At 64.7% G+C, this 15,094-nt stretch overlaps 1 protein-coding gene across 2 annotated transcripts in view; it reads left to right on the top strand.

Annotated features, from left to right (window-relative positions):
* Positions 1-14,871, top strand: part of TCF3 (transcription factor 3) — a 32,425-nt gene extending 17,554 nt beyond the window's left edge. The window contains exons 3-18 of one of the 2 annotated variants that reach the window (XM_007460355.1): positions 21-94; positions 256-334; positions 3,053-3,120; positions 4,633-4,762; positions 5,438-5,487; positions 6,701-6,803; positions 6,886-7,055; positions 7,148-7,280; positions 7,690-7,748; positions 7,850-7,928; positions 8,707-8,780; positions 9,130-9,291; positions 9,366-9,468; positions 11,933-12,062; positions 14,303-14,529; positions 14,729-14,871. In XM_007460355.1, the coding sequence (XP_007460417.1) occupies positions 21-94; positions 256-334; positions 3,053-3,120; positions 4,633-4,762; positions 5,438-5,487; positions 6,701-6,803; positions 6,886-7,055; positions 7,148-7,280; positions 7,690-7,748; positions 7,850-7,928; positions 8,707-8,780; positions 9,130-9,291; positions 9,366-9,468; positions 11,933-12,062; positions 14,303-14,529; positions 14,729-14,871 (1,784 nt within the window). Of the gene's footprint in view, positions 1-20; positions 95-255; positions 335-3,052; positions 3,121-4,632; positions 4,763-5,437; positions 5,488-6,700; positions 6,804-6,885; positions 7,056-7,147; positions 7,281-7,689; positions 7,749-7,849; positions 7,929-8,706; positions 8,781-9,129; positions 9,292-9,365; positions 9,469-11,932; positions 12,063-12,220; positions 12,457-14,302; positions 14,530-14,728 lie in introns of both variants that reach the window. The other variant, XM_007460354.1, reaches the window with a different exon arrangement.
* The last annotated feature ends 223 nt before the right edge of the window (positions 14,872-15,094 follow it).

Genomic DNA, 15,094 nt, shown 5'->3' with positions numbered 1-15,094 from the left:
CCTGCCTTCCTGCCCTACAGGTCTCGAGGACCGGCCCAGTTCGGGCTCGTGGGGCACCAGCGAGCAGAACAGTTCCTCCTTCGACCCCAGCCGGGTGAGGAGCCCCTGGAGGCCTGAGACCCTGGGGTGGGGGTGGGCGAGCGCGAGGAGAACCCCGGCCTGGCCTGCAGGTGCTTTGGGCTCTGTGGCGCGCAGTCGCATCCTGACCCGGAGGCATCCCCGAGCCTTCCTCATCCCTGCCCGTCTGCCCTACAGACCTACGGTGATGGCGCCCACTTCAGTGAGTCCCACGGCACCCTCGCTTCGTCCACATTCCTGGGACCTGGGCTCGGAGGTGAGTGTCCACGTGGTCCCTGCCCCCACCCCCGTGCCCGCTCGGTCCTCGAGCACCAGGGCTTCCGGGATGGCCACCCAGAGCAGAGGACACAGGTGGGGACCAGCCAGGTGCCTGCCGGGAAGTGGACTCCGGAGTCCCGACAACATGGGGAGGCCGAGTCTGAGGCCGGCCCCCTCGCCTGCTCTCCCCAGAGCACCGGCATCCTGACCGTGAGAGTCAGCATCGGGACCTGGGTGAGGGTCCCCTCTCTAGCCCCCGTTTCCCGACCTGCAGGGATGGGGATTCTCAGAGCCTTCTGCGTAGCCAGTGGTAAGGACTCACCTGGCTCCCTAGGCCCGAAGGCCCACCCCCATCTCGCAGATGAGCAGACTGAGGCTCAGCGAGAAGGGACCCGGCCTCTGGGACCCTCAGGCCCTGGTTGGGTGTCCGAGTGCTGGCCCTGCTGAGCCTGGGCCCTCCCTGTTCTGAGGGAGTGTCGGGGTGACTGCCAAGCTGGCATCTCTGGGGGTTGAAAGGGGCCGGGGGTGGGTCAGCTCCCGCCTCAGGGCCTGGGCTGTGCACTCCCGGTGCTCCTGAGACACGAGGTCCTTGCACGTGACAGCCGGGTGAGGTAGGCTCCTTTGGCGCTGTCCCCAGCGGTTCCCAGGCCGAGGTGCATGGCGGCGGGGTTGGTGGCTGCTGGGGGAGGTGGGTGAACTCTGGTTGCCGGGCCCAACCAACCAGTGGGGCAGCCAAGGCCGGAGGGCCTGGGGTCTAGCCCTTGTGGACTGGCACATGGAAGGAGCCAGACGGGCGAGCGTGGCCTGGGTGCAGTCCTGGGCAGGGAGGGGGAGCACAGCGTCCAGCACCCACTGTGTCTAGCGGGAGTCTGTGTGCATCTCCCAGACCGGGAGGTGAGGGCTGGCCGGGTGGCCTCTGCACCTGCCACGACACCGGTTCCCCTCTGCTGTTTCTTCCTCCGGCTTCTTCCTGGCACGGGCAGTTCCCACGGCCGGGCCTGGCCAGCAGGGCCCAGAGCCCAGCTGTGTCACACCCGCCACATGCCCCAGTGGCCGAGGAGCTCCAGAGAGTGCAGCAGAGAGCCCAGGCCAGGCCCAGCGAGACAGTGGGGAGGTGGGCGCAGTTTCGGCCTCCCTGGGCCCTGGTTTTCTTGCCTGTGGACTGGGGCTGGCAATAGCTATGGTGGGGCAGCGGGCGGTGAGTGCCAGGCCCAGGGGGCGAGGGTCACTCTGTTCCCGTGGGGCCCCCAACCTGGTCCAGCTCCTTGATGAGACCTGGTGGGTCTGCTCTTGGTGTCTGTCCTCCTTCCCCCTCTCAAACCCTGATGCCCGGGCCCGGTGCATGGCTTGGGCACCTGCTGTATACCCACAGGGCTCGTGGATCTCGCAGGTCCCCTCCCAGAACCTCTGCTTTCTCTCCTTGCCTCCCTCAGCCTTCCTTTCAGGATGCCCCTGCTTGGTGCCTGCTGTACGCAGGGTCAAACCACAGCAGCCCCACCCTCCAGTGGGGAGCCCAGAGCCCTGGCTGGGCCGGCCAGCTTTGCTTCCCATGGCCACCCTGGGAAGGGAGGGAGGAGTGCACCCTCTGGACTGGGGGCGAGTCCCTCTGGCCTCCAGGCTGTGCTTTGTTCATCCCTAAATGGGCCCGTGTCGCCCGCCCTGAGCTTGAGCTGGTGGGCGTGGCCTGTGGGGCATCCGCTGTGTTGGTAGGAGCGTGGTCCTTCTCTCTGCCCCCTAAACAGCATTTGCTCCAAGAGTCCACTTGAAGTTGTCCTTTTAAAATCAAGGGGAGAGGGAATTTCTTGGTGGTCCAGTGGTTAGGACTCGGCACTTTCACAGCCGAGGGCACAGGTTTGATCCCTGGTCGAGGAACTGAGGTCCCGCAAGCTGCGCAGCGTGGCCAAAAAATAAGTAAAAATATTCAAAAAATAAATGGATAAAGGGGAGAATTCCCCCACCCGCCCTGCCCAGTTTGAGAATAAACCAAGTTAGTCAGTGAAGTATTCTGATTTCTTGCTCACGGTAAGGCTGGTTAAGGTCCGCCCTCAGTCAGGATAGGTGCCCAGCTGAAGACAGAACAAACTGAAATTGTTCGGGTACTGATGGATCCAGGGACCTGCTTCAGGCGAGGCTGGATCCAGGTGTTTGTGTAGCTGCAGGAGTCTGTTCACACCAGCTGCTCTCTCGGGCAGGCTGTCCCCCCACAGCTCGGTCTTGCCCACCCACACAGAGGAAGAGCTCCTTCTCACCGAGTGGCTTGAATCAGCATCCCCAGCGATGTCACATGCTTGTTTGTGAGCTGACCCTGTCCAGGAGCTGGGGAAGGAGCCCAGGGCCTGGGTGCTGAAACTTGCAAGATACCAGGGACCTCGACCTGTCCCCTGGGAACCCAGCACCCTGGGGAGTTGACACCTCATGACCTTGAACAGAGGAAACCAAAGTTTGAGAAGGGCGGGGGTGGGGAGCCGAGTTGGTGCTGTCCCGCTCTGGGGATGGGGCACGTGGGGGCCCTGGCGGGTTTGCAGAATCCTCTGCGGGTCATCTGGGGATAGCGTCTGGCTGGAACCCCACTTGTCCCTCAGCCCCTCGCCACTTGATGGGGAGACCAGTGTCCCCCCACGGTTTTCAGTGTTGTGCACTTGTGGAGCGCCTGCTATATGTAGGCATGTGCCGGCCTCTGGGTCAACTCTGGGTGACCCTCCTTCCTTTTCCCCAGGCAAGGGCGGCGAGCGGGGCGCGTACACCCCCTTTGGGAGAGACGCAGGGGTCGGCAGCCTGACTCAGGTGAGGCTGCGTCTGCAGGGTGGGCAGGGGAGGGCGTGGGTCCCGTCGGCCCCCAGCGGCCCTTGGAGCCTGGAGAGCCCCTGTCTCCAGACTAGGGGGCAGCGCAGGTGGTTAGGGATGGGAGGTACCCAATGGGGGCCACAGTCACCGCTTGACTTCTCACCCCACCTTGTATTCCCTAGTTTTAATTTGAAACAAATTCGTCCCAGTTGCCTCCTGATCTGTGAAGGCTCAGCCAAGTGCTGGTCACTCTCCAGCAGCCGCTGAAACAGGCCCGGTTCCTGGGTCAGGCCGGGTGGGTTGTCGATGGGGAAAGGGGAGGCTGGGGTCCAGCCTGTGGGGCCCTGTGCACAGCTGAAGGGGTTCCAGGAGACACCTGCCCGTCCGCCTGCCCCCAAGTGGCAGACAGGGAGACCGAGGCCAGCCAGGCAGACGAGGCCTGACCCTCGTTCCGTGCCCCCAGCCTTGTGGTCAGCCTCGGCACAGTCCCCGGCCTGGGCGAGATTGTCACCCGTGGCCACCCCACTGGGATGCTGACGGGCCAGTTGCCTGGCACAGTGGTCCCTTGTGGCCTCCTGTCCTGCCCCACCTGGTCTCTCTCCTGCCGCATGCCCGAGGGCTTTATTCCCTGCCTGCAGTCCTGGAACCTCAGGGTGCAGCTAGGCCCTGCTGCAGGCAGCACCGCCTGTGTGCACACTGGGCCTCAGCCAGGTCACAGCCACTGAGTGCCCGCGGGGCCCCAGGTCGTCGGCCAGGGGCAGAACTTGCATGGCCCCATCTGTCCCCACGACAGCCCTGAGCCGTGGAACGTCTGACATGCCCATTGCACAGACAGGAAAGCCAAGGCTGCAGCACTGTGCCTCGAACCCCAGTCATCCTTGCTTTCCTGGGAAGAGAGTCTATTTCAAAGGCATGTCTGCGAGATTAAACCGTTTACCTTAAAAACAAAAGGCGGGGGGGGATACGTACGAAGTAAAACACATAGATTCCCTTGACACCTGAAGCATAGTTGTGCCCGTTTAGCGCCCAGACAGCAACACATCTTCAGGCTTGACGGTGTTTGTCTCTCCGTCTTTTTCCTTCATGAAAATGAATCGGTGGTATCTTAGATAAGAGAAATGCCAGTGGTGTCAGCAGGGAGGGACCTACACCCCAGGTCACTGTCACCCCAGGACCCTGCCATTGGCCTGGGCCCTCGCTCTTGCCTTTGTTGTTTTAGTTGTTTTTTTTTTGTTTTTGTTTTTTTGCGGTATGCGGGCCTCTCGCTGTTGTGGCCTCTCCCGTTGCGGAGCACAGGCTCCGGACGCGCAGGCTCAGCGGCCATGGCTCACGGGCCCAGCCACTCCGCGGCATTTGGGATCTTCCCAGACCGGGGCACGAACCTGTGTCCCCCGCATCGGCAGGTGGACTCTCAACCACCACGCCACCAGGGAAGCCCGCCTTTGTTGTTTTAAACCAGAATGGCCTGGGGGCTGGGCAGGGGACCGGCTGCTAACCCTCCCCCTCCCTCAGGCCAGCTTCCTGCCCAGCGAGCTGGCCCTCAGCAGCCCGGGGCCGCTGTCCCCCTCGGGCGTCAAAGGCGGGCCCCACTATTACTCCTACTCCGGTCACCCTCGGCGGAGAGCTGCGGATGGCGGCCTGGGTGAGTGGGGCGGTGGCGGGGCGGCGGGGACGGCGGTCCCTGTGGGTCCTGGTGGTCGCGTCCTGTGAGGGGCAGCGCTGAATTGGCGCAGCGAGCGTTCCACAGCCCTTGGTTGCTTCCCCAGCCATACACACCCTGCGCACCGTGCGGTTCTGTCGAAAGACGCTTCGTTTAGCGAGGTTGCTTTGATTTAGTGATGCTAAAGTCACCCACCCAGAAGTACACAGGTGCCAACGCAGGCCCACAGCGAGCGGGACCGGGACCCCAGCTTCCCGTCCAGGCCGCACTGGAGCCGGAAGGCCAGCGGCACCTGGCAACCGTGGAGGCGCCCAAGCCAGTGTTGGGGCTTAGCAGTTTCGGTGAGGGGGAGCTTGCAGGTCCGGGACTTGGCGACCGGGCGGCTGCCAGGAGCTGGGGCTCGCGGAGCAGGCACCGGCTCCCGTGTCCATGAACCCTGCGACCCGGCTCCCGGCACACACCCACCCCCTGAGTTCGCCACATGGGCCTGAGGCTGGTTTAAGTCATTCTCTTAGTAGGGGAGCTTGGGGGTTTCTTCTCCGAGCTGCAGGGTGGGACCGTCTCCCACCCCCTAGTGACAGGAGTGTCCAAGCGGGAAGGGCCCCCTGCACCCCTCCCAGTGGTGGCCGGGGGTGCTCACTCCTCTTGTCCCAACAGACACACAGCCCAAGAAAGTCCGGAAGGTGCCGCCAGGTCTCCCATCCTCGGTGAGTTGTGGGACAAACGGGCCCCACAGGCCGAGTGCCTCTCGTGACCCCCTCCCGAGGGTGGGCCGGCGCTGCGTGGGGTCTGACGAAAGCCCCATGGGCTCAGCTGGACTTCTTCCCTGAGGCCCCAGCCCTGAGGTAGTCGGGAAGTCCTTCCTTGGGTCTAGCCTGGGTCCCTCCTGCTCTAAGAGAAGGTGATTTCCTCTGGCCGAGGCGCCTCAGAAAGGGCGTGAACGGGGTCCTGGAAGCGGGGGTGGGCGGGCGTCCTGGCATCCAGTTAGAGGGTTTCCCGCCCCGTCCGCCCTGCTTGGAGCTGCCCTCTGTCCTCACCCCATGCCTGGTGGCTGGAGGGCGGCCAGGCCCAGCAGATGGTGCCGAGCCGTCAGTGGCTCCCAGCACCGTGCTCCCGAGACTTAATCACGTTGGGAGAAAAGGCAATTTGCTGGACTCCCCGGCTCAGCCACCACCCTCTCTGCTGTGCTGAGCCCCGGAGGCTGATCTGGCCTGTACCAGGCCATAGGCCCAGAGGCTGTTTTAAGACTCAGCTCGTGATGTCACATCCTGGAACATCAAAGTTGAGAGGCCCGTGAACCCACTTTGTCCTACCATCTCTCGGCACTTGAACCCCGCTTTCTGCTCCAGTGCCGGGGCAGACGTGGCCAGTTGACCCCAGCACTTTCCTGCAGTGCCCAGCCAATCAGGGTCGGCGCTGATCCTTGAAAGCCTTTGCTCTCGCACTGCTCTGGGGCAGCTGGGGCAGAATATTCACCCAGGGCCCTGCCTCTGAGGCCCCCAGGTCTTGTGTGATCAGCGCTGGGGTTAAGGCAGGTTCCGGTGCTGGGGGCGGCACAGCTGGGCTCTGCTGGATCAATAGGAGTTTACTGGATTAAGGGGGGAAAAGGCAGTCTGGGCTGGGGGTCCAGTCTACAGAGGCCTCAGGCGCAGGTGCAAGGCTGGGACTGTGGGGAGGGCAGTAGGTGGGGGTGAAGGAGGAACAGCAGAGAGAGGTGGTAACAAGAGCAGAGCCTCAGACGCGGGGCCGAGGTGCGGTTTTAGAGGGAAGGTTTGGAGAAGCACAGGGAAGTGGGCGGTGGGGTGAACAGCCCTCCAGGTGGAGGGGGAGACCCAGCAGGGGGAGCTGCGGGGCAGGGGCTGGCTGGTCCCCACCCCACCCGGCCCCTCCTGCCTCACCATGCCCGCTGGCCCAGCACAGGTGTACCCACCCAGCTCAGGTGATGACTACAGCAGGGACACCGCCACCTACCCACCCACGAAGACCCCCAGCGGCACCTACCCTGCCTCCTTCTACGTGGCAGGTACTTGCGGGCTCGCCTGGGTTGCCTGGGGCGGGGCCCGGGCTCCCTCTGCCCGCCCACCTCACCATTCTCCTCTCCGCAGACGGCAGCCTGCAACCCTCGGCTGAGCTCTGGAGCCCCCCAGGCCAGGTGGGCTTTGGGCCCATGCTGGGCGGGGGCTCATCCCCCCTGCCCCTCCCGGCAGGTGGCGGCAGCTCCGTGGGCAGCAGTGGCAGCGGTGGGTTTGGCGGCCTGCACCAGCACGAGCGCATGGTAGGCCCCGTGGGGTGGCCGTGGCCGGGGCGGGGGAGGTGTGTGTGGGCAGGGCCCTGTCTGACTCCTCATACCGCGTCCCCCGCACACAGGGCTACCAGCTGCACGGAGCAGAGGTGAACGGCGGGCTCCCGGCTGTGTCCACCTTTTCCTCGGCCCCCACGGGCGCCTATAGCAGTGTTTCCAGCCACACCCCCCCCGTCAGCGGGGCTGACAGCCTCCTGGGTACGGCCCCTTCACCCCACACCTCCGGTGGGCTCAGGATCCAGCCCTGGGTATCATCATTAACCGCATCCCCCTTGCCTGGCTCGGGCTCCTCGGGCCCCCTCAGACGTTTCAAAGTGGTTCCTCGATGAGTAGGTCCCCCTGTTCAATTGGGGAAACTGAGGCGCAGCAAGGGGGCTGCTCACCCCGAGCCCCGCAGCCTGCCTTTCCCCAGACCACTGTGGAGGCACGTGGTGAGGCATCAAGAGACACCCGACTGAGACCGGGGCTGCCCAGGGCCAGGCTGTGGCATATGTGCAGGCAGCTGCGTGCAGAAGGGAGCTCCCCGTCAGCCGGGGCGAGCAAGCCCGGCCGAGGTGCTGGGGCTGCTGCATCCCAGAGGCTGGGCCTCACCTCTCTCCACCCACAGGCTCCCGTGGAACCACAGCCGGCAGCTCTGGGGACGCCCTTGGGAAGGCGCTGGCCTCGGTGAGACTCGGCACGTGGTGGATGGCTGGGTCGGTGACCCAGGAGGCTGACTCCTGACCAGCCACGTGGTGGCCCTTTCTCTCTCCCTGTCTGCGTCACAGATCTACTCCCCAGACCAGTCAAGCAATAACTTCTCATCCAGCCCCTCCACCCCCGTGGGCTCCCCACAGGGCCTGGCAGGTCTGTGCAGCGTGCTGGAGGAGGGGACTGGGTCTGCTAACTAGCCCCGGGTGGGTGGGGAGCTGGACAGACCACATGCCTCAGAGCTCATGTTCCCATGGCCGTCGAGGAGGGCTCCCTAGAGGATGGGGGGCTTCCAAGCCAATGCTCCTAGGTCACAGCAGAGGCAAAGGTCAGGAGGCGCGACGCGGCAGGCCACACGTTGTGAGCGTGAGGGGCACGTGGGATCCAGCGGGGGGGGCCTGGGATGCCCAAGAAGCAGAGCAGCCGGCCCGAGGCTCCCGCCTGGACTCCAGGACATGGGCGTGTTGGCACTTATTCACCCCAGAAGCTGTTAGGCGCCCACTGTATGCCTCACGTTTGGCTTTGCCAGGGGGGCTGGGTCCCCTGTCCCTAAGAGGGTGCACCCGGGGCTCAGCGAGGGGCCGTGGAGAAGTGAGGGCCACGGTCTCCAGAGGGCACACAGGCCCGCACCGTGCCTCTGGGGCTCCGGTGGGGCGGGACTGGGAGGGGCCGCCTGCCCCGTGGGTTTTGCAGTTGGAGAAACTGAGGCTCAAAGACATGACTTGCCCACTGGGTTCACACCCCAGCCTGGCAGAGCTGTCGGGCCAGCTGGGCTGAGATTCAGACGTTGGGCCCTTAGACTGCCCTGTGGGCGTGGGAGCCCCTGTGTGGCCAGTCTGGGCATCACAGCTGCAGACTCCCAGCCCAGTCTTTCTCCTTCCCTGGGTCAGGCTGCACTGACCCCCACCCCCTCACGCACATCTGCCCCTTCCAGGGACATCACAGTGGCCTCGAGCAGGAGCCCCTGGTGCCTTATCGCCCAGCTATGATGGGGGTCTCCACGGCCTGGTGAGTGTCCTGGGGGCTGGGGAAGGTGCACCCTCGTGGGAGCTCAGGGAGCAGAGGTGCTTGTGAACACACAGGGACACCCGTTTGGGGTCGGGGGTGGCTTCGCCTGTCTGCCATGGCCACAGAGCCACATCCTGTAAGAGGTCTCGGGTGTCGTGGAAACAGCAGAATGTGCGACAGGACAGGTGCCCCTTGACCAGGTTAAACTTCTCAGCTAATTTGTTGGGAATAGGATCCAAAGCTGGTGGGTGGCCAAAGCTGTGGCCGTGGCCCGCGACGGGCAGCTATGCTGTTGGCAGCTGTGTGGGGTCCCGGCGGCCCAGGCCCCTCACTCCTGTCCACCCCACAGCAGAGCAAGATGGAGGACCACCTGGACGAGGCCATCCACGTCCTCCGCAGCCACGCTGTGGGCACAGCAGGGGACGTGCACGGACTGCTGCCCGGCCATGGGCCGCTGGCCTCGGGCTTTGCTGGCGCTGTCATGCCACTGGGCGGGCGGCACGCTGGCCTGGTGAGTGCTGGGCAAGGGCAGGCTGGGGGGTCGGCTGGGGCCAGGCCAGCATTGATAACCCGCCTCGTCCACAGGTGGGCGGCAGCCACTCGGAGGATGGCCTCTCCAGCAGTGGCGGCCTCGTGCACAACCACGTGGCCCTCCCCGACCTCTCCCGGCCGCCTGACTCCTACAGCGGTAAGTCCCGGTGACGTCCCCCGTGCAGAGGTGGCTGCACCCCAGGGTGGCCCGTGCCGTGGGCCCGCCAGTGGGTATCACTCCTCCTTGGAGCCACATTCCTCCTCTGGAAAATGGGGACTGAGAGCCACCCGCTAACCTTCTCAGTGGCCTGTGGGCTCGGGACTGTCCACCCGCATCTCCAGCTGAGGAAACTGAGGTCCAGGGTAACTAACTGGGCACTGGTGCGGAGAGGGGGAGATGCCCCCTGCCACATCACCAAAGCCCTACCTGGCACCACAGGGGTTGGGAGGGGCCCTGCTGCTTCTGGGGTGGGTTGCTACCTCTCTCTCTGTTCACCTGGTCAATCAGGAGAGTCCCAAAAGGCATATGTTTAGCGTCCATCGTGTGTCTGGCACTTTTCTCAGCACCAGGGAGCAAAACAGATCAGGCAGAGAAAGGGGGTGACTTGTGCGGAAACTGGAAGGTGAAGGAAGTGTGTCAGGATGAGTGCTGGGGAGAAAGTTGTGTGTGTGTGTGGGTGCACGCGCAAAGGCCCTGGGGCAGAGCTGTGCCTTGTGTGTTGGAGGAACAGCAAGGAGGCCCGCATGTCTGGAGCAGAGTGAGGGAGGGGGAGAGAGGGAGGAGGGAAGGGACGGGGGAGGGGATGGGGCAGGTGGGGGAGGGGATGGGGCAGGTAGTGCAGGGCCTTGGGGAGGACTTGGGCTTTTACCCCAGGGAGGTGACGGCCCTGGAGGGCTGTGGGTAGAAGAGGAGCGGGGCCTTGCTCAGGTGCTCATAGACGTACTTTGGTGGCTGCTGCTGGAAGGACAGACTGGGCTGCCTGTGAGGGGCCGAAGAGGGGCAGTGGTGGGCGATTTCCAGGTGCTTTGAAGGATTTGCAGATGTGGAGGAGGAGGTACGGTTCTGGTCTGTAGGTGGGGTCTCAGGGTCCTTGGCACACAGTGGAGTTGATGGTGGGGAGCCTGGGCAGGTCCCAGGTGGGGCAGGGTCTCAGGCGGGGCCAGGGTCCCGGGCAGATCAGGGGGGGCAGGCGCTGAGGGGCCTGGAGGAGGGTGCACTACGTTGGATGCTGAGTTGAGGGCCCTGTCAGGGCAAGTGGGGCGGCGTTGGTGGAGTTCTGGGTTGTTAACTGTCCAGGGAAGCAGAAAAATTAGCAGTAGCGAGAGGGGCAAAGTTACTTGGCACGAGGTTATCAATAGAAGGGGGTAACAGTGGCAGGCTTGCGCATGCCCACTGGGGTTTGGGGCCCTGGGTGTCACAAGGAGCCGTCCCAGGGTCGGTTAATGCTGACCCTGCAACAGCCGGTGAGACCAAGGCCTGGAGAGGATCCAGGACTCTGCCCACCCTGCCCCCATCGACCTGGTGAAAAATACACTGTGCCACATGCTGCACGCATTTGACAACAAGGCCCCCCTGAACCCACCACACGACCCTCATGCCTGCCTGAGGACCCTGCAGCCCCAGAACCAGCCTGACTCTTGACTGGGTGTCTAGATTTTGTCACTTCACACCTGGGTGGCGTCTGGGGACATCTTTGGCTGTTACAGGGGCAGGGGTGATGTTCAGCCCCCACAGAGCCCAGGACGCCCCCGCCTGGTGGCAGCAGTCGTGAGGGAGCCCCCGAGCTGGTCTCTTAAGCACTGCCCGCGTCCTGTGGTTCAGCTGCGGGAGAGCCCAGGCCAGTCCCGTGGCCACGTGGTGGTTTCAAGCAGCCGTGTGCCCTCGGCCACGGGTCTCTTTGTGGCCTGGGGGTTTTGTGGGTCGTTGTCCTACTGGGTGGCTTTCCCACCCGACTGCTTGCTCAGCGGCCATGCAAGGACCAGCCCTGGCCTCACGGGACGCTAGGTCCCACCCCAACCTGGGCCCACGCGTGGGTGCTCTTCCAAACCTTCCGAGCGTGTCTCCTGGTGGCGGGTGTGATTCTGGGTTGGAGGGTTGCTGGGCACACACGTGCCCGCCTTTTCCAGATAAGGTGGAAAAAGTGTTTTCCAAAGCGGTCATACTCAGACCCGCAGCATTTCAGCATTTCCTGAAGCCGTGACGCAGATTGCAGGCTCCCGGGGGCCCTCCCTGCTCCCCTCGGGCTTCTCCATCACGTCCGCACTGACTTGTAGCGGTTCTTTGGGATCTTGGGGACCTGCCCTCTGTTGGCTTGTACGTGACGGCGTCTTGTGTCCAGTGGCGCAGACGCTTATTTTCTTGGTGATGAGAAGTTCTCAATTTTGATATATTCAAGTTTATCGATTTCTGTTTCTTTTGAGGACAGCTCCTTAGCGTTTTAGGAAACAGGTTTCCGCCCGAGTGGCCACGACATTGCGGCGCACTTTCTTCTGAAGGCCTTTCGGTCCGTGGGGTCTGGAACGGGTGCCCACGTGTGGCGCGAGGCCGGTGTCCCGCTCTCGGTGGGCTTCTGGGTGGCTTGCCGTTGCGCACGGAGGCCCCTGACTCCGGCCCGTTGCAGATCTCGGGCGCGGCGCCGCCCCGGGGCCCGGCGACATCAAGCGGGAGGAGCAGGAGGACGGAGATAACGTGGCGGCCGACACCGCCGAAGACGAAAAGAAGGACCTCAAGGCCCCGCGCGCCCGGACCAGGTGCCGCCCCCCCCCACTCCCACAGGCCGGCTGCGCACGCGCACGGGGGCCCCTCAGGGCGCCGGCTGCGCACGCGCACGGGGCACCGGCTCCCGAGGCCGCGGCAGGCCCTTGCCCGGCCCTGCCTCACTGTCTCCCTCTGGCCCCTGGCCCCGTAGCCCGGACGAGGACGAGGACGACCTTCTCCCCCCAGAGCAGAAGGCTGAGCGGGAGAAGGAGCGCCGGGTGGCCAATAACGCGCGGGAGCGGCTGCGGGTCCGAGACATCAATGAGGCTTTTAAGGAGCTGGGGCGCATGTGCCAGCTGCACCTCAACAGTGAGAAGCCCCAGACCAAACTGCTCATCCTGCACCAGGCCGTGTCGGTCATCCTGAACCTGGAGCAGCAGGTGCGAGGTCAGTGGGGGCGCCGCTCCCCTCCCCCACTGCTGCCCTCGCTCTTCCCCTCTCCCTTCCTGGAGCCCACCTCCCCTGCGTGACCTCCCCTGCTGTGACCTTCCTCCCTCGCCCTGTGACCTTTTCCCTGCAGTGACATCACCCCTGCAGTGACCTCCTCCTGCTGACTTTCTGCCTCCTACAGTGACCAGCCCCCCTTCAGCGACCGGTTCCCATTTCCCTGCTGTGACTATCCCCCCAGTGACCATCCTCCTCTGCAGTGGCCGTTCCCTCCTCAGTGACCATCTCTCTCCTGACCGTGGGCCCTCTGCCTAGCCAGGTCCCATTGCTGCCTCCAGTGGGTTTTTTTGGCTGTGCTGCGTTGGCAGGTGGGATCCTAGTTCCCCAACCAGGGATTGAACCCGCCAGCCCTGCAGTAGAAGCGGGGCAAGTGTTAGCCACTGGACCGCCAGGGAAGTCCCATCCCATTGTCCCCTCAAGTGAGAGGAACAGACTCTCGACCCCCTAGCCTTGTAGCCCTGGGCACTTTGGCACAGAACTGTCTCCTCAGACCCCAAAGACTCCACCTGCCCAGCCCTTCCTTCTGAGGAAGCCCAGAGCCCGGCTGGCAGGGACTCGTGTCCCCTGGCTCCCAGAGACTGTCACTGTCGCTCTCTCTCTGAGCAGACACTTCGTGGGGCACCTGAGCCCATCGGTCCCCACCTGCAGGTGGGGTTCACCCCCCCCATCCCCAGGGCTGAGTGAGGGTCAGGGAGGCTGTGACTCCCTCCAGCTGATTCCTTAACGACCCCCACCCCACCCCCGCTGCCCCGTTAACCCTTTCTCTCCTGCAGCGCTGTCGCTTGGACCGGAGCTAGGGCCCTGGCCTGCTGCCCACTGTCCCCTGAGCTCTGGGGTTTCTGCGTCCCCACGGCGGCATGGGCGTCACGCCGCGTCCGCCCGCCTCTCTGCTCTCTGTCCCCCCGTGCTCCCCCACCCTGGCCGCCCACCTCCTCACTCCCACCGGCTGCCCTCCTTACCTCGCACTTGCGCCCGAGCGCTGAAACGGCAGGGCTGCGACCCGGGCCTTTCCTCCCCCACGGTCCCCATCGGGACTTGAGGGAAGAAAGGGGCCCCGAGGCCTGTCTGTCAGTTTGGTCTGCACGCTTGTCCTGAGCTCCGGCCGCCGCCGCCACCCGCGGGGGTCGCTCAGGCCCGAGGGCAGGGTGGGAGGGCAGGACGGGCTCCCAGGGAAACAGGCAGACGGAGAGGTTGCTCGTGCAGAGCCCTATGCTGCGCTCCTGGGGGGCCTGAGCTGGCGTGTGGACCCCGTGGTCAGCTCTCTGAGCCCCTGTTCCAGACTCGTTGGGGGGACTCAACACTGTGCCCGCCGCCCAGCGGTTACAGCACAAGTGCCAGGCCTCAGGGTCCTCCAGGCAGGGCTCAGGGCGGCCACTCCAGGCCCAGCTCTCAGGCAGCCAGGGTCCAACGTGGGGCAGGTGCAGTCCTGTGGCGCCCAGGCATGAGGGGTCTCCAGGCTGTGAGCTGGTTTGCTTCTGTGGAATCAGTGTCCTGAGCTCTGGGAGCCCCAGGCCTAGCTCTCCTTCACCCAGCAAGCAGCTGCTCTGAACGGGGAAGGTCGTCATCCCGGGGTTGGGGGGGGGGGCATGGGGCCTCCCTGTTTCCTGACCAGCCCTGGGCACTGCAAGCGGGCGGGGGCAAGGGCTGCGCCCAGCTCCCTGCAGATGCGCGGGTGGGGGTCAAGGCCTCACCTCCTGCCAGGCACACGGCATGCGCACTCGCAGCCAGCGGGTGCCCTCCCCACAACCCCCGCTCGGGACTAACGGGCCCCGGTGCTGTGACCCAGCAGTACGGAGGAGGTGCTGTCCCTGGAGGAGAAAGATCTGAGGGACCGGGAGAGGCGCATGGCCAATAACGCGCGGGAGCGGGTGCGCGTGCGGGACATTAACGAGGCCTTCCGGGAGCTGGGGCGCATGTGCCAGCTGCACCTCAAGTCGGACAAGGCGCAGACCAAGCTGCTCATCCTGCAGCAGGCCGTGCAGGTCATCCTGGGCCTGGAGCAGCAGGTGCGAGGTAGGCGCCCGGGCCGGCCCCGCCCCGCCCTCCTGCCCACTGGGGACCTGAGCCGCCGGCGCCCCCCAATGCTCATCCTGCTCTGTAGACCCTCGGCCCGCATGGCCTTCTCGGGGACGGGGACAGGTCGAGAGATGGAGCAGCCGTGCGGGCCCCCCCCCGGGGACCCTCTCCCACAGTGCTCTCCCCCTTCCCCCAGAGCGTAACCTGAACCCCAAAGCGGCCTGCTTGAAGCGCCGAGAAGAGGAGAAGGTGTCCGGCGTGGTCGGAGATGCCCAGATGGTGCTGTCGGCCGCCCACCCAGGCCTGGGTGAGGCCCACAACCCTGCCGGGCACATGTGACAGGAACGCCACCCAGACGAGTGATCCCCATCTTGGTCTAACCTGGGACAGTCACGCCAGGCGCCTGGTCCCCACCCCACGCAGCCCGTGGTCAGCCTTGAGCCAACACCGCCCTGGGCGCTCCGGAAGCAACACCACCGCCAGGCCTCTGGCCTGATGGATCCTGAAACTGCGTCTCGGCCCTGCTGCCCAGGCCTGGGCGGCAAGGAGCATTGTTTTTGTT

This window comes from Lipotes vexillifer, unplaced genomic scaffold (genome assembly GCF_000442215.2).
Source record: "Lipotes vexillifer unplaced genomic scaffold, Lipotes_vexillifer_v1.1 scaffold225, whole genome shotgun sequence".
Lineage (NCBI taxonomy): Eukaryota > Metazoa > Chordata > Mammalia > Artiodactyla > Lipotidae > Lipotes > Lipotes vexillifer.
This window is presented reverse-complemented; position numbering and strand designations above follow the sequence as displayed.